The sequence below is a fragment of the Suricata suricatta genome, chromosome 2 (assembly GCF_006229205.1).
Source record: "Suricata suricatta isolate VVHF042 chromosome 2, meerkat_22Aug2017_6uvM2_HiC, whole genome shotgun sequence".
Classification (NCBI taxonomy): domain Eukaryota; kingdom Metazoa; phylum Chordata; class Mammalia; order Carnivora; family Herpestidae; genus Suricata; species Suricata suricatta.
Genome location: NC_043701.1, coordinates 6,195,556 through 6,218,090, shown reverse-complemented (window position 1 = coordinate 6,218,090; position 22,535 = coordinate 6,195,556). Strand labels below are relative to the sequence as shown.

Here is a 22,535-nt window from a genome sequence, read left to right as displayed (position 1 = left end):
GTGCGCGCCGCGTGGATGGCGCTGCGACCGCGAGGAGGACTGCGCCGACGGCAGCGACGAGCGCGGCTGCGGCTGGCCCTGTGTGTCCCCCGCGCAGCTGTGCGACGGCGTGCCGCACTGCCCCGACGGCTCGGACGAGAGCCCCGACGCCTGCGGTGAGCGGCCTGGGCGCGGCAGGCGGGCCGGTCTCTCTCCACCCCGCCCCTCCCCCTGGGCCGCAGCTAGGGAGCGACTCAGGGCTGCCACATCAGAGTGTCCTTTGATCTTTTCCTGAAACTCTCTTTGAAGACTTTTGTCCCCGTGGCCCCCCCCCCCCCCCGCCAGGGGAGAGGAGGAAGAGGCTTTTGTCTTTGCCCACATTTGGGCAAGAAGGGCTGAGAGAATGCGCAGTGGCTCTGTGGGCACGGAGTGTGGGCCTGTTTGGCGGCTACCCCTGCGGCCGCCCCACCAGACCTGGGAGTTCCCTTTGTGCCCCTGCAGGTCAGCCCTTCCTGTCCTGGTCGCCTCACCCTGGGAGGAGGGGACAGCTGCCTACGGGCTCCAACTCCTCTGTCCCTTTCAGACCCCTCCCGAGGTGTCTTTGAGCCAGGTTCAGGTTCCGTGTTGGCTCAGCCTCCCCTTCCAGTGCCTTTGGTTCCCCCTGCCAACCCTCTGCAAAGAGAGGGTGGGAGGGGCAGGAGCCAAACAGATTGCTCTGGGGGGTGTCCCCCTGCGGTGGCCTCTTCCCCTGTGGATTGGCTCCCCAGCTGTGCCTGAGCCCTGAGCAGCTCTGCTCTGTGGTGGGATCTCTGACTGGTCCAGGACGAGGATGAGCTGGGCTGCCCTATGGACCCTGTTTGCCTGATGGAGGGCAGGGCTGGTGGAGGGGGGTGGGGGGGGTTCTCCTTGTCTCACTGTTTTCTCTTCTCTTCCCCGCAGAGGGGATGACAGCCCCAGGAGGCCCCAACGGGACAAGGGTTCCCTGCCCCGAATACTCCTGCCCTGATGGCCTGTGCATCAGTTTCCAGCTGGTGAGGGAGGGAGGGAGGGGAGAGGGAGTGGGTAGCCCAGGAGACAGAGCCATTGTGCCACCAGACTTGAAAGGAACCTTGATCCTGTTCCCTCCCCAGGTGTGCGACGGGCAGCCTGACTGTGAATTGGCAGAGAAGGCAGGGCCTTCCCCGGAAGAGCAGGGCTGTGGGGCCTGGAGCCCCTGGAACTCGTGGGGGCCATGCAGCAGGACGTGTGGGCCTGGGGTGCAGACCCGGAGCCGCCGCTGCTCCCCACCTAGTCTCCCGGTGCTGCAGCACTGCCCAGGCCCTGAGCGCCAGACTCAGGCCTGCTTCACGGCCGCCTGCCCAGGTGAGGGGCCTGGGGTGCGCGGGAAGGCCAGGGTGGGGGGTGCCCAGGGAGAGCAAGAGAGAGGAAGACCACAGGGCTTGCAGCCCGGCCTCATGCTGGTCTTGCTCCTCCTCCTCCTCACAGTGGATGGTGAATGGACCACTTGGTCTCCCTGGTCCTCGTGCTCCGAGCCATGCATGGGCACCATGACCCGGCAGCGGCAGTGTCACCCACCCCAGAATGGGGGCCGGACCTGTGCCATGCTGCCCGGGGTCTCTCCCACCACCCTCCAGACCCGTGAGTGCAAGGAAGGAGGGCTGGGCTGGGAGGGGGTGGGAGGGACGGCTGGCAGCTGGCCTGTTTCTGCCCAGTTCCCGAACTGTGGTTCTGATTCTCTCAGGGCCCTGCCCTCAGGACGGCTGCCCCAATGCCACTTGCTCCGGGCAGCTGGTGTTCTGGCCGTGCGCCCCCTGTCCTCTGACCTGCGACGAGATCTCTGGTCAGGCTGAGTGCTCAGCTGACCAGCCCTGCAGTGGCCCAGGTAAGAGGGGGGGGCTCTGGGCCCAGCTTGGGGGGCTGTCTGCAGAGGCTGGTCGCTCTGCAGGGAAGCCTCACGCTGGGCCTTCTCTAGGCTGCTGGTGCCCTGCGGGACAGGTGCTGGGCAGTGAGGGGCGGTGCGTGTGGCCCCGGCAGTGCCTCTGCCTGGTGGATGGCGCCCGCTACTGGCCTGGGCAGCGCATCAAGGCCGACTGTCAGCTGTGCGTCTGCCGGGATGGGCGGCCCCAACGCTGTGGGCCCGATCCAGATTGTGCTGGTGAGACCCCGCCCTTGGCCCGTCCCCAGGGGCCCCACTCCCCTCCCAGGCCACCCAGCTGGGCACGCAGCCCTCCTCTGACCCCTGACCCTTCTCCCTCAGTGAACTGTGGCTGGTCATCCTGGTCCCCCTGGGCTGAGTGCCTGGGCCCCTGCGGGAGCCAGAGCATTCAGTGGTCCTTCCGGAGCCCCAACAACCCCCGCCTCTCGGGCCGAGGTCGCCAGTGCGGGGGCATCCACCGCAAGGCCCGCAGGTACCCACACCCACCCCAGGGGCCTGCAGAGGCCTTTCCCCCTCAGCTCCAGCGCCCAGGTAGGAAGCTGCTGGGGCGCCCTTTCTCTCTCGAGATACACCCCCATGCACCCTGGACCCCAAATAGGAACCCCTCCAACTCCGAGCCCTGTCAGTCTAAATGCCGGGACTCCCAGCACATCTTTGGGGGATGTCTGGCCTTCTTATGCATTAGTTTTATGCTCTCAAGGTCCAAGAGAGGGGTGTAGAGAGCCCACAAGTCTAGGGGCAGGTATGGGTCCTCTGGTTTGCACCCGCACCTCTGAAGATAGCTGGAACGGGGGGGTTGCAAGAGTGGAACGAGATCTGCCTGCCAAGCCCCCTCTGAAATGGACTCCACAGCCAGGATCTTGGCACTAATTGCTTCCAGGCCCCTTTCTTGGGCCTTTGCAGTTTCTGGGGTGCAGGGCTGGGGTTCAGGGGCTGGGGAGACAAAGCATCACAGTCGGTCCAGGGCTCTCCCGCTTTTATCACGGAGAGTCCCGAGTCCTGGGGAAGCGCTCACTCCGGGCAGACGGGTTGTCTAGGTGAGCCCTCTCACCCGGCCAGCGGCGGGCCCCCCTTCCAGGTGCCAGACGGAGCCGTGTGAGGGCTGTGCGCAGCGGGGCCACATCCGCGGTGTGGGCCAGCGCTGGCGAGAGGGCCCCTGCGCCGTGTGCCAGTGTCTGCACAACAGCACCGTGCGCTGCTCCCCCTACTGCCCGCTGGGCAGCTGCCCACAGGTGAGGGGGCACGGGGCCTGGGGGCGGGGCGGTGTGTAGAAGCCCGGGTTTCCAGCGGCCGACTGGCCGGGTCGGAGGTTGGCAGGTGGCCGGCTCAGCATGTCCAGCCTGACTCTTGTGTCCGCAGGACCAGGTCCTGGTGGAGGGAACAGGAGACTCGTGCTGCCGCTGTGCCCTGCTCGGTGGTGAGAGTCTGGGAAAGGACAGAGAGGAGGGTGGGGAGGACTCAGAGGGAGTCCCAGGCGGCAGGCCTGAGTCAGGGGTGTCCTTGGTGGCGGGAGCCTGGGTCCTGGATACTGGGGAAGGAAGGGACCCTCTTGATGGAAAGTCTCACCTTCCTCAGGTCAGATCTCTTCTTTCTGTTTTGGGCTAGAATTCTGCCTCCCCCTCGAGGGTGTTTTCTTTTCTCTGGTTCAGCTGGGCCGGATCTGGTGCCTGGTCTTTTCCCTCGGAGAAACTGAGACAAAGTTGAACTTTTCCAAGAGTCTCTTTGCTTGGAAACTGAGTTATAAATGAAACAGGAAAATACAAAGGCTTGAAAGCAAATGCATTCATGGGTCTAGATTCCTTATCCTAAAAGTGCACCTACAGGCTGCTGAGGTTAGAGGAGAGCCGGCACACACAGTTGTGCAGGTGGTTCACTGCACAAGTTGGCAAGTGGGAGCTAGACTCCAACCCACAGGGCTGTTTCTGTCCAGAGATACCCTTTTCTAGTGCTCAAAAAGGGCCTCGATTAGCAATAGCAGCCCTGGATTAGGAACTGCAGCTGCTTGGTCCTGGCCTGGTAAGCAGTTTCAGATTGGCAGTTTTTATCCTATGTGAAGTAAATATTCAGTGGAAGTGAAAACACCCAGCTCACGCCAACGGAAGGGGGACAGGCCTTTCCCAGCTGGAGGTTGTCCTGGGGCTCCTGGAGGTCCTGGGGGAGAAAGTGCTCCAAGAAGTGGGGAGAGGCCTGGGTGTCGGGCTTGGGGCAGGTGCAAGCCTGCCTGCAGGTCTCTCCCTCCTGAACCTTGAGTCTCCCCACACAGGCGAGAACCAGACGAGCCTCCCCATGGCCACTCCCGCCCCTTCAGCAGCCCTCGGTTCCCAGATCGGACCCCCTCTGGTCACCTATGTCCTGCCTCCGCCAGGAGGTGAGGGTCACGTGCTTCCTTGCTTTCCGTGGGGAGGCTTATCCTAAGGATCTGCTAAGGTTGCCTCTGACTCTGCCCTCTCTGGACCACCCTTCCAGCCTGGGTCAAGGTCGACCCTGAGGCCCTTTGCAACCCCCGGGCCCCACGTGACTTCCTGACTATGCCCCTGGCCGGCACCCGCCACTCCAGACCCTCTCTTTTCTGCACCCAGACCCCTGCTATGCTCCGCTGGGCCTGGCCCGACTCACCAAGGGAAACCCGCTGCTGGAGCTCCCCACCCAGGCCGCCCTCCTGGGGGCTCCCACCAGGGGGCCCGGCCACCGGGGCCAGAGCACCCTAGGGAACACTCACACCCAGCCCCCCTACCTGCAGCTGAACCTGCTGCTGCCCCGGAACCTCACTGGTCAGTGCGGCGGGGGCGGGGCTGGAGGAACTGGCTGGGGTGGTGGGCCGGACCTGGGGCTCCCTCTCTCAGCCCTGCCCCCTGCCCTTCCCCCTAGGCATCATAGTGCAGGGGCCTGGGTCCTCAGCCTTGCTGGAGTTCAGCACTGATGGTCTACACTGGCACAACTATAGTGACATCCTGCCTGGCACCCTGCCCCCAGCCAAGGTACTGCCACCCGAGCCTCCTGGGCCAGTGACCCACACGCGTCTCTGTGGATCCCACGTCTTTGTTCCCAGGGGCCTTCCGGTGTCCCTGAAGAACTTTCCTACATTGGAGGAACACCTGTCGTCAGCAGAGCGTCCAGAGCTATCGAAGGGACTCTGGCGCAGGACAGGCGTGCAGAGCTCTGGGGAGGGAGGGAGGGGCTCCGGGGACATCAAGTTCATTGAGGGTTTCAGAGGCCATGTCAAGAGCAGCTGGGACCCAGCCCTGCCCTTATGGGAGGTTACATCCTCCCAGGCCCCGGGGACACAGCAGCGCCCACAACCTGGCCGCTGCCCTCAGGGCACCAGGACCAGAACCCACAGCCTTGAGGGACCCTGATGATCAATGCCAGGAGAGTGTGCTCTTCATGCCCTGAAGGCTGGGGGACCTGGATCGGGTGGGGGAACTCGGCAGGGTGGGGAGGCAGTCTGGAGAAATGTCACCTGTTCCTGCAGCTTTTCCCTAAGAACCTGGATGACGCGGCCCCCACAGTGTGGACATTTGGCCAGATGGTGCAGGTGCAGCATGTCCGGGTGTGGCCCCGGGTGTCCCACAGTGGCACCACCCACAGCACCTCCCCGTGGGTAGAGCTGCTGGGCTGTGAGCCAGGTAAGGGCTAGGCTGGGAGCGGGGACGGGGGAGTGGGGGTATGAGGGACAGACAGGAGCCCTCAGCCCTCACCTCCCACCAGTGTCCCCGCTGGTGGCGCCCCTGTGTCCAGGGGCTGGGCACCACTGTGCCAATGGTGAATGCGCCCCAAGGGGGGGCCCATGTGATGGCGTGAAGGACTGTGAAGATGGCTCCGATGAGGAAGGCTGTGTGCCCCTAACCATGGGCATTGGCAGGTACGGGGTGCCCAGCTCAGCCCTGGAGGGGTCAGTCACTGGACAGATGCCCTGCACTAGCTCACCCCTAACACGCCCGTGGCCCTGCGTGCTGCATCGCTGCCGCTAGGTGCCTGTGGAGGCCCCTTCCCACCACGGGATTCTAGGATTCTCTGCCATTTTCCTAGAGTCTGGAGGGTAGTGGTTCTCAAACTGTGGCCCCTGGGCCAGCAGCACCACCCGGAAGTTGCTAGCAATGCAGAGTCTCAGGCCCCAGCTCAGACTTGCTGAGACTGATGCTCAGGGGTGCGGCCCAGAAATCTGTTTTGCAAGTCCTGCAGGGGAGGTTAATACAGCACAAACCCCGGGGATGGCATTCCTTTGTCTAGTCTTAGGGGGCAGTGCCCTTCCGGTGTGCCCTGGGAGCAATGCCCGCCCTGCCTGCTGGTGGCTCAGAAGCTGAGAGGCTGTGAGATCCCTTGGTTTGTTTTTTCTTCTTCTCAGAGTCCGGTCCACAGCCGGGACCCCAGCTCTCTCCTCCACCCAGCCCAGACAGCTGCGCCCCCAGGTGAGTGAGTGGAGCGGGGGGCATGGGGGGCTCTGGCCCCAGGCCTCGGCAGCCACGTCCCCTCCCCCTGCAGTCCTCTGTCTTCACACCCTTGGCCAGCGCCGCCTCCCCGTGTGTCGCTGGCCTGCTCCTGCAGTCTCCCTCAGCCCGTGAGCCTTCTGGAGGTGTTGCAGGGAAATGAGTCTCCACAGCCCAGCTGTGCTCTGTGCTGCGGGGACAGGGGAGGGGTCGTGGGACACAGGTGCGTTCCAGCCGGAAGGAGAGCCAAGTCCCTAGTCCCCAGGCCGGACTGCCCTCAGGGCCCTGGGCTGCATGGACCGCTGATCCCTCTCCCTCCGCAGGGCCTGGCAGAGGCAGAACACTGGCATCCCTGGCGAGGGTCACCCATACCCCCCACAGGTACGTGCACAAATTCCAGGCCCCGGCCCCAGCCCCCCACCCTGCCCACCCTTCAGGGCAAGGGGCTATTACATCTCAGCGTTCAGTCTCCTGACCCCCGACGTCCCTCAGTGGAGCAGGATTGCCTCAGAAGGAAGATTTGGTCACCGAAGAGGACCCCTTGGCCAAATCCTGCCTCTGCCCATGCGCCTGGACCTTAGCGCTGGACGCCCCAGCCTGCCTTCCAGGGCTGAGCCTGTGCCCTGAAGTATGGTTGCCTTCCTCAGACCCCCAGCCAGGACAGGGGTCCCGGGGGGCTGTGGAGTGCTACCTGGCCTCGCCTGTGCCCCCTCTGTTCACCCCTGAATGTAGCCAGGCACCCCTTTCTGAAGGGTTTGCTGGCAGCCCATGTCTCTAAATGGGCACAGGGTGGATGGGTCACCAAGTTAGGATGTTCCTAACCTGGACAAGGAAGGGGCTCCGTGAGGGTCATGTACCAGCCTCCCTGTGGCTGCCTGACCCTTCACCTGCACATCAGCCCGAGGACAGCTGTCTTCAGAGTGAGGCTGGGGACGGACAGGCTCTTGGCTCTCTGTGTCCCGGCTCTGAACTCTCTCGGGAGATGTTGGCTTGCTTCACCACCTGCTTGGGTTCTGTATTTCCATCTTTAAGACTAAAAGGTCTTATAGACAACGTGTGCAGTCCCTTCCTGCAAGTTCCATCGGAAGTCATGCATGAGCCCGGCTGGCCAGTGCATCTGTGTCTGGTCAAAAGCAGATGAAGCAACTTGTACCGTTGCCTGAGTCCATAGGGTGCAGAGCACGCGATGAATTCTCATGTCATGCTAACTCGGGTTCTCGAAAACGCGCTGTGTCCTAACATTCATCTTTTGTTGGAAAACGAGACTCTCAAGCCCCCTTTTCGCTGCGGCTGCCAGGAAGTCATCTGATGCAGAGGCCTGAGTGTCTCCTTGTTCTGTCATTTCCACTTGGAAGCCACCATGTGTGGCTTCTTGAGAGCAGGGTGCAACTCTCAGGTCGACACCACACTCTTTTCCAACTTTCATTGAAAACCCTCTTGTGCTCCTTGGACTGCCAAGTCCCACCTCTTTTGTGGTCTGAAGTCCCTCAGAAGGTGTGGTGTGGTCTGTTCTCACCCCGCACTCCCCAGATGCCCTTTGGAGGGCCCGTGTCTGCTTCATCTCATGGAGCTGGAGGGCCTTACCTCTGTCCCTCCTGCACCCACAGGGAAGCGGCCAGTGACTCAGGTCCCAGCCTCTGAGGCTCCTCGCTTGAGTCCTAGGGAATCAGTGCAGACGATGACCACCAGCCCCACACCCCAGCCTGAGGTCGAGGCCCTGAGGCCAAGAGCGACCACCACGGCAGAGCTCCCCTCGCACCCCATGACTCCAGTGGTCCCTGCTGGTAAGATTCTGTGGTCTTCTGCCTGCTGAACTATGCATCCGAACAACCACCCTGTTGGAGAAACAGGCCCCCCGCCCCACCCACCGGAAGTTAGCCACTTTGCTTGAGATCACACAGCTCAAGGTCAGGGTTTTCGTAGATCAGGCCTAGGACCAAGTGTCCTGATGTAGTTCACTGTTTCCCCACTATCCCAAGAGGCAGGTAGTTGGGGAGACAACAGATGTCAGAAGGAGGGAGGCTGGGGGCTGAGGGAGGGAGGACGTGGGGGGGCAGGTGTCCAGTCAGCTGGCTGCGATGGTGCCCACAGGCCGGAGTGTCGCCCCGCCGCCCTTCCCGCCTGTGCAGTGCAGCCCAGGCCAGGTGCCCTGCCAGGTGCTGGGCTGCGTGGAGCAGGAGCAGCTGTGTGACGGGAGGGAGGACTGTCTGGACGGCTCAGACGAGAGGCACTGTGGTGAGCAGGACCCTGCAGGGCTCCCCGGAGGTTCCAAGTCACGTGGGTGGCAGTGACAAGAGGGCTTTGGGTTTGGGGGAGTATCTGCCCCCTATTCCTAGTTCATATGGGAAGGAACTGAGGGCTTGGGGTAGCAGAGTGAAAAGAACCTGATGTGTAAAAACAGCCAGGAACGTGTGTGTCTTTGGGGACAGTGAAGAGCGCAGATGGGATGGGTCTTGGGTCCTGGCTTGTTTCATAAACCCTGTCTGGTTTTTGAGGAGACCCATCTAACCATCCATCCATCCATCCATCCACCTGCCCACCCACCCATCTATTCGCTCACCCATATATCCATCCACCCACCCATCCATCCATCCATCCATCCATATATACATCTATCCACCCACCCATCCATCCACCTACCCACCCATCCATCCATTCATCCACCCACCCATTCATCCATCTACCTGCCCATCCACTCATCTATTCACTCACCCATATATCTGTCTGTCCATCCATCCATCCATCCATCCATCCATCCATCATCCATCCATCATCCATACATGCATACATCCATCCACCTACCCTCCCAACCATCCATTCATCCACCTACCCTCCCAACCATCCATTCATCCACCCGCCCACCCATCCATCCATCAATATATCCATCCACACATCCATGTATCCATCCATCCATCCATCCATCCATCCATCCATACATACATACATCTAAAGTAGATCACTATGCTCAAAGCCTAGTCTGTCAATCAGGGACGGGCCACCCCAGGGAGTATGCATTCGGGAAGTTACCCCAGGGAAGGAACGGTTGTTCTAGACAGCTCGATGTCTTTCTCGACACTCCCAGAACTGTTAACAAGCAGAGAGGCTGGGCGAGAGCCTGTGCAGACCAGAGCCCATGCCCTCCCCCTCACATGTAGAGAGAAGGCTGCCCTGCGGATAGGAAGCTTCCGGAGGAAGGAGCGGAGGGTCTCCAGTTAACAAGTGTGCTCTGCTCTTGGTCTGAGGTAGAGGGGCTCCGTGTATCACCCCATCAGGAATCACTTATGTTGCTTCCCCCCCTATCTTGTGGGCAGCGAGTGCAGTGCCCTTTCCGGTGCCCGCCACGGCCCTGCCTGGGCTGCCGGCCTCCCGAGCCCTCTGCTCCCCAAACCAGCTGAGCTGCGGAAGTGGGGAGTGCCTGCCGGCGGAGCGGCGCTGTGACCTGCGGCCCGACTGCCAGGACGGCTCTGACGAGGATGACTGTGGTACGGGCCTGGCGGGGGACACCTCTGAGGGCCCCGCACCTGCACGAGCCCCCCGCCCTGAGTCCTGCACACCCGTCCCCTTGCAGTGGACTGTGGGCTGGCACCCTGGTCTGGCTGGAGCAGCTGCAGCCACAGCTGTGGGCCGGGCCTCGCCTTCCAGCGCCGGGACCTGCTGCGGCCTGCCCTGCCCGGGGGCACCTGCCCACCAGACACGCTCCGCAGCCGGCCCTGCTTTGTGCAGGCCTGCCCGGGTAACTGGCACCCACGCCCCCTGGAAGGGACACCTGGGGTGTGTTCCCATCCAAGATCCACCCAGGGGAATGCCCTTGCTCTGTTGGGGACCCCAGAGTCTGGGTACCTCTCCTCAACTCTAGGAGGACAGCCTCTTCTGAAGTCACAGCCTCGGATCTCCTACGGGCTTAGCAGGAAGGCCAGCTGCCCAGCCCTGCCCCTTTCCTGCCTGAGTGGCCTGGACGAGTTCCTGACCTCCTCCAGTGTGGGGACTGGATCAGGAAAGCGGTTCCCACTTCAGAGTGAGGGTGTTCAGAGGCTATGCCTAAGGCCTGTAGCCCTTTTGTTATGGAGGTCTGAGGGAGGAGTCCCGACCTTGTATCTGCTCCCGAGAGGGGCTTCCCACACCAGGGTCTCTTGAGCCCCCACACCTGGCCTCCTAACCTTTCTTCTGCTGCCACCAGGAGGCGCCCTGCTCCAGGATTCCCACTGTCCCAGCCCTTTTCCAGGGACCAGAGCCTTCATCTTGGGAGGCACCTAGAGATCTTTGCTCAGGTCCCTCCACCAAGGGGGGTTTCCAGGGACTGGAGAGGAGCCCGTAGAGTCCCCGTGTGCTGCCCTAGGCCACGTAGCGGCCACCGTGCAGGCCCCTGCTCTACCCTGCCACCTTGCTCTCTCCAGCGCCGTCTGCGTCTCTTTGGGCTCACCTGGTCCGCCTCCATCCTTTCTTCCCCCACAGTGGCTGGGGCGTGGGCTGTGTGGGAGGCCTGGGGGCCCTGCAGCGTCTCCTGTGGGGGCGGCCATTGGAGTCGTCGGAGGAGCTGCGTGGATCCCCCGCCCAAGAATGGTGGTGCTCCCTGCCCTGGGGCCTCCCAGGAGCGGGCACCCTGTGGCTTGCAGCCCTGCTCGGGAGGCACAGGTAAGGGAGCCAGGCTGGACGGGGGACCTCCAAGGATGGAGCCCCGTAGGGGTGGGGCTGTTGGGGAAGGTCACAGGCTTCCTGGTACCCTCCCTCCCCCTACCTAGTGTCCTTCTCCCACCAGACTGTGGGCTGGGCCGCATTCATATCAGTGCTGAGCTGTGCCAGAAGGGGCTGGTGCCACCATGCCCGCCGTCCTGCTTGGACCCTGAGGCCAACAGAACCTGCAGTGGGCACTGTCTGGAGGGTGAGGCACACCCAGCAAGCAGGGGTGTGGCGGACAGAGCCCTGGGTGGGGAGGATGCTCACCAGCCCTTGATCTCCAGCCTCCCCTCCCCACTGCCCCCTTGCATGGGGCTGAGTGCCCTCCTCCCTCCGCCCCAGGATGCCGCTGCCCCCCTGGACTCCTCCTCCATGATGACCGCTGCCTGCCCCTTGCTGAGTGCCCTTGCCTGGTGGGCGAAGAGCTGAAGCAGCCGGGGGTGCCCTTCCTCTTGGACAACTGCAGCCGCTGGTGAGGCTTCTGCTGGGGCAGGGCACCAGCCCCTCTCTGCTCCCTTTCCAGTCCCGACCTCCTCGGCCTCTCCCTCCCCTGCAGCGTGTGCGAGAAGGGGGCCCTGATGTGCGAGCCGGGGGTCTGCCCCGTGTCCTGTGGCTGGTCAGCTTGGTCCTCCTGGGGTCCCTGTGACCGCTCCTGTGGCTCTGGACTGCGGACCAGGTTCAGGTGTGCAGGATGGAGCCATTGTGGCAGGGGGGTGGGGATGGCGGGGAGAAGAATGTGGGAGAAGGGAAGGGAAGAGGTGCTGGAGGGCGGGGAGGGTGATGGTTGGAGGACAGGAGAGCAAGGACGACAGCAGTGAGGGCAGGGAGAGGAGAGCGGGTTCCCAGGCTGCCTCTCCCCCCAGATCCCCTTCCAACCCTCCGGCTGCTTCTGGGGGTGCCCCATGTGAAGGCGACAGGCAGGAGCAGCAGGCATGCCACATGGAGTGTGGGACAGGTAGGTCAGGAGCCAGGAGACCCATCCCCCCAACCCCCGTGCCTGCCTTCCTCCACCCGATTCCTGTCCTGGGGACAGAACATGATCGATTGGGCCTCTGGTCACCGCATGGTGGTCAGTGTGGCCTTCCGGTCCAGAAGGCAGCACCTTGGAAGGAGCCTTGATGCATGGGGCTTTTTTGGGGACGAGACAGAGGGTGGGGCCCAGACGGCACCCCTCTCCCACACGCACAACCCAGGCACTCCAAGCAGGCTGGTCTTGGGGGTCCAGGGTCTCCTGAGAGCAGGGGTGAAGCTGGTCCTGCTGGCTGGGTGAACGAGGGTGGAGTAGGCAATCAGGAGTGCGCACGTGCCAGCTGAAGGAGCCCAAAGCAGGTGCGCACGGAGGTCTCTGCAGAGCAGGCCGATGGGGCACAGACGAGAATAGGAGTTGGGGGTCTGTGGGGTCTGGGCCAGGCTCTTACAGCAGAGGAGGGAAGGAAGGGGCGGTGACCAATGGCTGCTGGTGCACTGACAGGTGTCTTTGGGGACTTGGGTTTCTAGCACGGGAGCAGAATGGACAGGCGTTTAGAAGACTGTGGACAAGTTGATCCGGGGGCAAATGTGAGGGTGGGTAGTGGACACGAGGTGCCAGCCGGGCCCACAGGTAGAGTGTGGCCTGAGCTGGGTCTTGGCTGAGCAGGAGGCTGTGCTTCGAGAGTGAGGCCTGGGCCAGGAGGTGGGGGTCCTACCTTCCACCTTAGAGGGGCAGAGGTTGCGCCTGTGCCCACGGAGGCACTCCCCATCTTCACGAGCCCTTCCCTGGCCCCCATAGCTTCTCAGAGCCGCCCTGGTCTCCCTCCCGGCTCTGCCAGGAGCCCTGTGCAGAAGGCCTGCCCTTTCCCCTCCAGAGACACTGGGCTGGACGCCCTGGGGGCCCTGGTCCTCCTGCTCCAGGAGCTGCCTTACCCTTGGAGGAGGCCCCGGGGGGCGCAGTCGTTCCCGGCTCTGCCCCAGCCCTGGGGACACACCCTGCCCAGGAGAGGCCACCCAGGAGGAGCCCTGCAGCCCCTCTGTGTGCCCAGGTATGCCCCCCTCTGTACCTGGAGTGGCCTGGGCACTAGGGTGGGATGAGGAGCAAGAATGACCCATTGGCACCTGGGGCAGGGAGGCTAAGGCAGCCCTGTCGTCCCCAGAGCTCTCCTCCACCCCCAGCCTGTGACTACCAACGGGGTGGGCCGGGCCCCGTCCCCTACCCGCATCTTTGCCGGCGTCCCTGATGACGAACCTGGCTCTTCCTGACAGTGCAAAGCATCTGGGGTCTGTGGGCCCCCTGGTCCACCTGCTCAGCTCCCTGTGATGGGGGCATCCAGATCCGTGGGCGCACCTGCTCTGCCTCCATTCCCGGGGACCCCGAGTGCCAGGGACCTCACAGCCAGACCAGGGACTGCAACACGCAGCCCTGCACAGGTGCCAACGCTCCCCCACCAACCCCTGCCATTTTCTACCCAGCCTCGTCCAGCCAGCCTCCCTCCCTGGGGATTTTGACCTCTTCCCACCCCACCTTCTCACATCATGACCTCTGGCTCCAGGTCAGGCCATACCTTGAGCTAAAAGACTATGGGATTTCCTGTGTCTCCCTCCTCTGGCTCCCATACCCTGGGGACCGGGCACTGGTCCGGGTCTTTGTGCCTCCATGCCCAAGGTCTCCTTCCCAGGCATGTGGTCGAGGAGGTCAGACTGGCCTTTGGGCAGAACCACTCACTGCAGGAATTTCAAGAAGCAGAGCCAGCCCTTCTTTAGAAGCCCTTGGCCCCATGCTCCCTCGCCTTTCTCCTTTGAGCCCCATCTGGGCTCAGTGCGGTGACTGCTGCCTTCCTGTTCTCCTTCCAAGGGTATTTGTATTAGAGTCAGGCCAAGCTCTGAGTCTTTAACAGCAACAGACACTGGAACAAGCCTGCCAGGGAGGGGGAGTGGGAGGGGCCTCCTGTGGTTTCTCAGTCCTGCTCCCCAGTCCTGCCTGTAGCTTCCCCGCAGCCCCTCCATCCCCTGGCCCTTTCCTCCTGCCCGTGCTGAGACCATCTCTGTCTGTCCGTCCAGCCCAATGCCCAGGGGACATGGTGTTCCGCTCCGAGGAGCAGTGCCGCCAGCACGGGGACCCCTGCCCTCAGCTGTGTCTGGCTCAGGACCCTGGGGTGGAGTGTACCAGTTTCTGCACCTCTGGCTGCGCCTGCCCCCCCGGACTCTTCCTGCACAATGCCAGCTGCTTGCCCCGCAGTCGGTGCCCCTGCCAGCTGCAGGGGAAGCTCTATGCACCTGGAGCAGTGGCCCGGCTGGATTCCTGCAATAACTGGTAAGCCGCCAGCCTCGGGAGGGGAAGGGAAGGGAGGGGAGGGGCCGGTGGCTCCAGGGGTGAAAGGGGCTGCCGGGGGCTCAGTATGCCTCCATGGTGCCCGGCCTGGGCCCTGGGGATGCCAAAGTGAGTGCTCACTGGCTGGGCGTCTGTGGGGAGACGAGGCTCAGGTGGGTGAGGTGGTTTGTGAAGGAAGCAGAGGCTGGAGAGGGTCTCCTAGCCTCCTTTCCAGTCACCCGTTTCTCCTTCCTGGATGTTGAGATCCGCTGGATTTCTGCTCAAAAACCTTGAAGCCTCCAACGGTCCAAGCTGCTACCAGGCCCTGCCGGCAGGGGGCGTGCGACACCCCCTCTCGACCTGCGCCTCCTTGTGCTTTTCTCACTTTTCATTCCTTTTCTTATATTTAATTTCATTTTCTTTGTTCTTCGTGTTCCTCTTCCTTTTTCTCTCCTGTCCCCTGCCCACCCCTCCTCCACTACCCCCTTCATACTTCCTCTCCCCCACCTCTTTCTCTTTTGCTTTTTTTCTCTTCCAGTCTTTTTCTGGAATGTCCATGTATGGGGGTGGGGGAGCGACTTTAAAACATTTTTTGGAGAAAAGCAAAAGGAGAGAAAAGCTCACCGTTCTTCCCAAGAGACTCACGCTGGGGTGTACTCTTTTGAAATGGCTCCTACCTGGTTTTGTAGAGCTGCTCAAAGTCCTTTCCAAACTGTGTGATAAATACACATATAAATGTGACTTCCGGGTAAAAGTGTGGAACAAAGGACAGCGCCACGCCTGGTGGGCCTGGATGAGAATCCTGTGTGAACTCATCAAGTTCAAGGGGGACACGGAACAACTTGCTTTACTTTCTAGACCCTTCTGCAGTTTCACTCCTGGGCAGCGGGCTGGGGGCGGTGGTGTCCGGCCTGATCGTGGTCTTGATGGGTCCTCTCTCTGCAGCACCTGTATCTCCGGTGGGATGATGTGCACCTCAGAGCCCTGCCCAGGTACCCCAGTGCCCCGGAACCAGCCGTGGTGGGCCCTCAGGACTACAGGGGATGCTGGCCCCTTCAGATCAATTCCTGGGGGTGTTGATGGTGCCCCAGGGAAGTTGGGGACCAGGGACAACCTGACCTGGCTTCAACACCCACTGTGCCCCTCCCCGTACCCACCCTGGCAGTGGCCTGTGGTTGGAGCCCCTGGACCCCCTGGAGTCTCTGCAGCCGCAGCTGCGACGTGGGCATTCGGCGGCGCTTCCGGGCGGGCACCGCACCCCCAGCTGCCTTTGGGGGTGCTGCGTGCCAGGGCCCCGATATGGAGGCTGAATTCTGCAGCCTGCGGCCGTGTCGGGGTGAGAGCTGGGACTCAGGTCCTCAGAAACCCCCAGAGAGGAGCCAGGAAACAGTCACTCCTCCCCGGGCCCCAAGAGAGGGGCAAGGGCCTAGCCTAAAAGATGCCAGGAGGGGGTCCCCAGAGAGCCTGAGACTCATTCCCTAAGAGGGGTCCCTTGTGGAGGCCAGCCCTGCTCTGGACCGGGGAGGAGTGAGGTCTCCTGAGGTGGGCTGTGGTCCTGCAGGTCTGGGTGGAGGAGGGGCCTGAAGTGGGTGTGGGAAGTAGGGCCCAAAGTGACCTGGTGGCCACTCCAGGTCCCGGCGGGGAGTGGGGCCCCTGGTCTCCGTGCTCCGTGCCCTGTGGCAGTGGCTACCGGAACCGCACCCGAGGCAGTGGCCTGCACAGACTTGTGGACTTCTCCACCTGTGGTCTGCAGCCGTGTGCAGGTGAGGGCTGTCCCCACCTCCTCCACTACTCCCATCCCCCCAACCCCCAGTAGTCATCCCCCCCAACCCAGGGCCCTGTCACCCCAGGGACCCCTCTCCCTGAGCTGCTGTGCAGCCTATGACCTCCCTGGCCACAACCAGAGCCGATGCCTCTCCTGGGTTGGGAGCCCAGAAAAGAGTTGAATGTGCCTAGGCTGATTATCAATTTCTGTGACCCCAGGGCCCCTGCCTGGCGTGTGTCCCGGGGGCAAGCGGTGGCTGGACTGTGCCCAGGGCCCTGCCTCCTGTGCAGAGCTCAGTGCCCTGCTAGGGACTGACCAGACCTGCCACCCTGGCTGTTACTGCCCGTCTGGGATGTTCCTGCTGGTGAGTGTCTTCCCTGACCCGCCCCCCCTGGGACCTGGGCGGGAACAGGGCAGGTGTGTGGCTTCAGAAGCCAGGGCTCATGGCTCACCTCTGCCAGCCACCAGCAGGTGGCCCTGGGTGAGTCACGTTCATGATTCCCTGGGCCTTTCTTTTCCCGTCTGTGAAATGGTGATAGGTCTGCAAGATCTTTGTGATTCACACCTCCTTGAGCGCTCTGTTCTCCTATGTTATCATTAAGTTATTTATTGAGCACCTATTGCATACTTAGTTTTGCAGTGGAGAAAGTAAATTCCGCCCTCATAATGCCTCTGGTCTGGGAAAACCAGACCCAGAGCACCTAGAATGGAGAGCGAGCCATCCTTACACAGGAAGTGAGCTCTGTATACAGTGGATCTCAGAATGCAGACTGGTGGGGGCTGAGTCGGTGACAGAGGGCTTCCTGGAGGAGGTGATCCTGATCTGACTGTCAGACAGCGTGGTGTGGAGAGCTGCTGGAAGCGGCTCTGCTGTTGCAGGGCAGGGCAGTGAGGCGGCGCAGTGGAATGTGGACAGGAGCTGTGGGGCAGTGGGGAGGGCTTACAGAGGCAAACCACTGAAACGTGGGGTGTGGTTAAGGGGCCAGAGTCCAGTGCGGCCTGAGTCCAAATTAGACGCTTCTACTAGCAGCTCTGTGACCTTGGCCTGCGTATTCCTGTGCCTCTTTCGTTTGTCAAGTTGGGGTAATAATGCACCTAGTCATCAGGGTCTGGGAAATGCTGAAGGGCTTCCCAGGGCTTAGCGCCCACCTCAGTACACTTGACTTTGAATCGTGTGCTGCTGGGTGGCAGGTTGGTTTTTTTTTTTTTTAATTTGAGGCATTAGCAACTTTTGTGTAAACTTCCTGTGTGCATAATTTCATCCGTTTTAATTTTTTTTAATGAAAACGTTTTATTTTTTAAGCATCGTTGCTATACGGATCACATGCTTCATATTTGGTTAGCCGATTTCATGGGCATTTGACAGTTCAGTCTCTCCAGTGCAATTGGAGATGGTCTTTTTGCTCCCAGAAATTGGGGGCGGGGGCGTCCATGCCCCTCCTCCACGGCTCCTGTGACTGCTGTGTGCATTTTCCCGGGCGGGGGCAGTGGTGTTTGTGGAAGGAGCCCAGGTGGCGTTTGAGGGTGGGAGCCCGAGGAGGGGTGCCAGGTTCTGATTGTGGGGAGCGGGCGGGGCCAGACCCCCCTGGAGTCCGGAAATGATGGAAGGGTTTTGATTCCAGAACAACGTGTGCGTGCCCTCCCAGGACTGCCCCTGTGCCCATGGGGGGCGCCTTTATCCCCCGGGCAGCGTGGTGCTTCGTGCCTGTGAGAACTGGTAAGTCCCCCACCCTGCCTGAAGGCCCCGTGCCCGGTGAGCACCCTGCTGTCCCTCCTCGGGGCCAGGGATGATGGCCTCCCGTGGGCCGTGGCCACCCCCCTGGGCCCACAGGCACAGCCGGCCAGCTCTCCGGGGCCCCTGCCCACGCCCTCCCCTCCAACCTTTCTCTTCCCTCCCGTCTCCAGCTGCCGAGGCTGCGACAGCACACCCAGGCTTGTCTTCTCGCAGTTCAGGAAACTAGAAACTAGATCAGAGTCAGCAGGGTCATTCCTCCCGAGGGCTGTGAGGGAGAATCCCTTCCAGAACCTTCTCTTCTGTGGTCGCCAGCGAGCCTCGGTGTTCGTTGGGGTGTAGTTACCTTCCTGCAACCCCCTCAGGTCACAATCTCATGGTTCATGGCGAGGTTCACGAGTTCAAGCCCCACATCAGGCTCTGTGCCAACAGCTTGGAGCCTGGAGCCTGCTTTGGATTCTGTGTCTCCCTCTCTCTGTGTCCCTCCCCGACTTGTGCTCTGTGTCTCTCAAAACTAAATAGACATATATACATAAAGACACTGGTCATGTTGGACCATAGTGCCCTCACTGTGCCTTGATCATCTCTGTAAAGACACAGTTTCCAAATAAGGTCACATTCTGAGTCCTGAGTGTTAGGGCTTCAACGTGTGAATTTGGGGGAACACCCTCGAACTTCTGCTGTTTTCTCCCAGCTCCTGTGTCTCTGGGCTCATCACCAACTGCACCTCCTGGCCCTGTGAGGAGGGTGAGGAAGGGGCCCTGCACCTGTGTCCTCTGCCTGCTCCCCGCGGGGGGCACAGTGGGGGGAAGGGAGGAAAGTGGTGGGCTGCACAGGCCAGTGCCTCTAGCCTGCGCCCACTCCGTCCTCTCTCTCTCTCACTCGGCCGTTCCCTTGTCTGTACTCCAGGTCAGCCCACGTGGTCCCCCTGGACCCCATGGAGCGAGTGCTCGGCCTCCTGTGGCCCCGCCCGGCGCCACCGACGCCGCTTCTGCACCAGGCCCCCCACGGTGGAACCACCCATCCTGGGGCTGCCGTCCCCACCGACCTGGCCTCCACCTCTTTGCGCAGGCCCCGAGGCTGAAGAGGAGCCCTGCCTCCTGGCAGCGTGTGACCGTGAGTCCTGGGGTGCCCAGGGTGGTGCCCTCCAGGCCCTGTGGATACCCACTGCCTTGCACCAGCTGGGCACCCCCTTCCCGCCCTGGCTACCCTTCCCCCAACTGCTTCTTTCGCTGTTGTCCCAGGAGCTGGGGGCTGGGGTCCTTGGGGGCCCTGGTCCAGCTGTAGCCGGAGCTGTGGGGGAGGCCTGCGGAGCCGGATGCGAGCCTGTGACCAGCCCCCACCCCAGGGCCTGGGGGATTACTGCGAGGGGCCTCGGGCCCAGGGAGAGACCTGCCAGGCCCTGCCATGCCCAGGTACCTGCCAAGAACGGGGCCGAGGGGTCAAGGAACCCTGTGGGGCGACGGGCCGGGGTGGGGAGCACCCACACAGCTCTCAACCCACCCTGTCCCTTTCCCCAGTGACCAACTGCACCACCATTCAAGGGGCTGAGTACAGCCCCTGTGGCCCTCCCTGTCCTCGCTCCTGTGACGACCTGGTGGTAAGTCCGGCTCCCTCGGAATGCCTGCCTGACCTCTGGCCCCAAAGGTCTCTTTGCAGGGGGGCAGGGGGCAGCTTTGGGTCATGACCTCTTCGGGCCTGGGGCAGCCACACACTGGTGGGGAGGGATGGGGTCCGTGTCTCTGGAACAGAGAGTCTCAGGAGTGAGCCTCACCCAGCAGCCCTTGCGTTCATTGCATCAAGCCTTTCTGAATCTAAACATTTTAGTACAAAGATACCATCAAGACAGAGGGAGGGGAGATCATTCCATTATATCATCTCAAACACCATGGGCATTTTGGCATGTGGACCCTGAGTGTACGTGCGCTTGTGTGTGAGCCTTCACCGAAGGCCTGGCCAGGACCATGGAGAGGGGCAGAGGCAGGCGCAGACAGGGTCCCCGACCCAGAGCCTGCGGCAGTGTGGCGAGGCAGCTGGCCCGGATCGGGGGTGCCGAAGGGACGGTGCCTTGGGGCCTGAGAGGGTCAGGGAGGACCCCCAGCTCCTTCCCCATGACACCCCGCCCCAAGCCAGCTTGCCGTGCCCTGCTCCCTGCGTTCTGGGAGGTGCTTCAGTTCCCAGGCACTGACCGGTCCCCAGGGACCCCTCCACGGGGTTCACATCTGGAGACACTCCTACCCAGGGAAGCCTTCGTGGGTTCTCATCCTCTCTCCTCCCTTATCCCCTGGGGAGGGGACCAGACAGAAACTGTTATTTTATATATTTAAAAAATGTTAATGTTTATTTTAGAGAGAGAGATTGAGAGGGCAAGCAGGGGAGGGGCAGAGGCAGGTGGGACAGAGGATCCAAAGCAGGTTCCAGGTTCCGAGCTGACAGCACAGAGCCTGACGCAGGGCTCAAACCCATGAACCGTGAGATCGTGACCTGAGCCGAAGTCAGACGCTTCACCGACTGAGCCCCCCAGGCGCCCCAGAGACCGTGTTTAGAATGTGATGACTGCGAACTGGAGAACTGCGTTCTGCCTCCGCACACCCTCACCTCCTCCTTCCCTTCATCGTTCCCCTCCCTGCCCCCTCGGTTCTGCTGACCGGAGTGCCCTCCCTTTGTTGCCCCCCAGCACTGTGTGTGGCACTGCCAGCCCGGCTGTTACTGCCCTCCAGGCCAGGTGCTGAGTGCCGACGGGGCCTTCTGCGTGCAGCCCCGCCACTGCGGCTGCCTGGACCTGCTGAGCGGAGAGCGGCACCGTCCAGGCGCGCGGCTGCCGAGGCCCGACGGCTGCAACTACTGGTGAGGCATGCGTGTGGGCAGAAAGCAGGTGCCAGGGTGGGGCGGGTGCACCTGAGCTCTCCCAGGTCTCGGCCGATGGCAGGTTAGACTCCCACAGTCCCCAGGGAGATGCAGGCAGGCGCTGTTACCCTGGTCTGATGGGTGGGGAAACTGAGGCAGCCAGCTCTGTGCGGCTGCTCTCTGGGAGGCGTGAAGGTGGGGTGTGTGCTCTGAAGGGAAGGCGGGGTGACAGGTATGATGCTCCTCCTTGCTGACTCGCCCCAGTTAGCAACAGACTGCCTGTGGTCAAACCCCAGTGGGATACACCGGTCAGCGACCAGTGCCGGACACCTGAGCGGTCCCTGAGTAAGACAGGGAGCAGGGTCTGGATGCTCTGGAGAATGGCAAGGGAGCATCTGAGAGCCTGAAGGGAAAGGGAGGCGTAGGGGTGAGGGGAAAGGAGAGGCAGCCTAGGAGGGGTGCCTGTGGCGAGCACGGGCAGGACTGAGCTGCTGTCCCCCTTCCTGTGCCTGCATGCCCACCCAGCACTTGCTCCGAGGGGAGGCTGAGCTGCACAGACCTGCCTTGCCCAGGTACGTAGTCCCAGCTCAGGGGGAGGTGAGGAAAAGTGGCCAGGGTCACAGAGAGGGCTGGGAATGGGCAAGGGGGGCCTGCGTCCCAGTGCCCTTCCATCGTCCCCTTCTGCAGTGCCCGGTGGCTGGTGTCCATGGTCGGAGTGGACAGCGTGCTCTGAGCCCTGCAGGGGCCAGACGAGGACCCGCTCCAGGGCCTGTGCCTGCCCCGCCCCTCAGCACGGGGGCGCCCCGTGTCCCGGGGAAGCCAGGGAGGAGGCAGGGGCCCAGCATCAGAAGGAGACCTGCCCCAGCTCCCCCGAGTGCCCAGGTGAGATGCCCCACTGGTCTTCTCAAATCTCAGCGGGCCGGGCACCCCCTAGGCCTCCTAGGGCAGGTGACTCTGTCTTCCCGGCACAGTGGACGGAGCCTGGAGCCCGTGGGGACCGTGGTCTCCCTGTGATGCGTGTCTGGGGGAGTCGCATCGGAGCCGGGCATGTATCTGGCCCCCCGCCCCCGAGGGAGGCAGGCCCTGCCCTGGGGGCCACAGGCAAAGTCGCCCCTGCCAGGACAATGCCACGAAATGCACAGGTAAGGTCTGCAGAGGTCCGGGAGGGTCCCTCGGGAGGCTAGGGAGATGAGGACTCTGACTCGTGTCCCCACAACACACGTGCATGTCACCTCCTCTGAGAGGCAGCACCTAGGTCACTCATGCCACCTGGGACAAGGTGGAATGTGAGGCGGGTGGGGAGCGAGGCAGGAGGGCTTGCCCGGAGTGCTGGGGTCCTGCAGGATGGGCCGCTGCTCAGCGTCCGCTCTCTCGGCTTCCCTCCCGCCAGAGTGTGGAGGTGGCCAGAGTCTTCTCCCCTGTGGGTGGCCCTGTCCCCGCTCCTGTCAGGACCTGTCTCCTGGGAGCACGTGCCAGCCAGGCTCCACGGGCTGCCGGCCCAGCTGTGGGTGCCCCCCTGGCCAGCTGTTCCAGGATGGCCTCTGCGTGCCTCCTGCCCTCTGCCGTTGCCAGTACCAGCCTGCAGCCACCGGTCAGTGCGTCCCTCCGCGCTCTCCCCATTTCCCCCCAGCGCCGCTGTGCCCACCGGCCTGGCCTCTGGCTGCCTGGCTCCGGGGCCCGGCCTGGGCTGCAGGGTGGGAACAATGCCCCCGGCATTAGTCCTCCTGCACCCCCCTGCATCCCTGCTCCAGGATGGGCCTCCCACCTCCCAGGGCCAGAATCTGGGGCACCGTGGGGTTTAGGCCAATAGGGAGGGAGGCAGTGGGGTAGGAGGAAGGGTTGAGGGTGCCGGGCACCCTGAGCTATCTGGGGTCCCACCCTCACTCCTGCCC

General features: G+C 62.5%; 1 protein-coding gene across 1 annotated transcript in view; it reads left to right on the top strand.

Moving 5' to 3' along the window:
* Positions 1 to 22,535, top strand: part of LOC115304319 (SCO-spondin-like) — a 52,008-nt gene that overhangs the window by 13,828 nt on the left and 15,645 nt on the right. The window contains exons 30-71 of the mRNA XM_029954475.1: positions 35 to 155; positions 919 to 1,010; positions 1,110 to 1,341; positions 1,465 to 1,617; positions 1,721 to 1,861; positions 1,952 to 2,134; positions 2,237 to 2,387; positions 2,994 to 3,147; positions 3,275 to 3,332; positions 4,179 to 4,283; positions 4,495 to 4,686; positions 4,784 to 4,893; positions 5,388 to 5,541; positions 5,624 to 5,777; positions 6,261 to 6,324; positions 6,666 to 6,723; positions 7,950 to 8,126; positions 8,434 to 8,577; positions 9,654 to 9,824; positions 9,911 to 10,075; positions 10,795 to 10,974; positions 11,099 to 11,221; positions 11,359 to 11,488; positions 11,573 to 11,698; positions 11,880 to 11,971; positions 12,861 to 13,034; positions 13,255 to 13,419; positions 14,050 to 14,302; positions 15,245 to 15,291; positions 15,465 to 15,635; positions 15,931 to 16,062; positions 16,283 to 16,428; positions 17,687 to 17,781; positions 18,491 to 18,543; positions 18,706 to 18,912; positions 19,041 to 19,211; positions 19,317 to 19,396; positions 20,474 to 20,643; positions 21,169 to 21,215; positions 21,331 to 21,525; positions 21,615 to 21,785; positions 22,034 to 22,234. Coding sequence (XP_029810335.1) covers positions 35 to 155; positions 919 to 1,010; positions 1,110 to 1,341; positions 1,465 to 1,617; positions 1,721 to 1,861; positions 1,952 to 2,134; positions 2,237 to 2,387; positions 2,994 to 3,147; positions 3,275 to 3,332; positions 4,179 to 4,283; positions 4,495 to 4,686; positions 4,784 to 4,893; positions 5,388 to 5,541; positions 5,624 to 5,777; positions 6,261 to 6,324; positions 6,666 to 6,723; positions 7,950 to 8,126; positions 8,434 to 8,577; positions 9,654 to 9,824; positions 9,911 to 10,075; positions 10,795 to 10,974; positions 11,099 to 11,221; positions 11,359 to 11,488; positions 11,573 to 11,698; positions 11,880 to 11,971; positions 12,861 to 13,034; positions 13,255 to 13,419; positions 14,050 to 14,302; positions 15,245 to 15,291; positions 15,465 to 15,635; positions 15,931 to 16,062; positions 16,283 to 16,428; positions 17,687 to 17,781; positions 18,491 to 18,543; positions 18,706 to 18,912; positions 19,041 to 19,211; positions 19,317 to 19,396; positions 20,474 to 20,643; positions 21,169 to 21,215; positions 21,331 to 21,525; positions 21,615 to 21,785; positions 22,034 to 22,234 — 5,908 coding nt within the window. The remainder of the gene's footprint in view (positions 1 to 34; positions 156 to 918; positions 1,011 to 1,109; positions 1,342 to 1,464; positions 1,618 to 1,720; positions 1,862 to 1,951; positions 2,135 to 2,236; positions 2,388 to 2,993; positions 3,148 to 3,274; positions 3,333 to 4,178; positions 4,284 to 4,494; positions 4,687 to 4,783; positions 4,894 to 5,387; positions 5,542 to 5,623; positions 5,778 to 6,260; positions 6,325 to 6,665; positions 6,724 to 7,949; positions 8,127 to 8,433; positions 8,578 to 9,653; positions 9,825 to 9,910; positions 10,076 to 10,794; positions 10,975 to 11,098; positions 11,222 to 11,358; positions 11,489 to 11,572; positions 11,699 to 11,879; positions 11,972 to 12,860; positions 13,035 to 13,254; positions 13,420 to 14,049; positions 14,303 to 15,244; positions 15,292 to 15,464; positions 15,636 to 15,930; positions 16,063 to 16,282; positions 16,429 to 17,686; positions 17,782 to 18,490; positions 18,544 to 18,705; positions 18,913 to 19,040; positions 19,212 to 19,316; positions 19,397 to 20,473; positions 20,644 to 21,168; positions 21,216 to 21,330; positions 21,526 to 21,614; positions 21,786 to 22,033; positions 22,235 to 22,535) is intronic.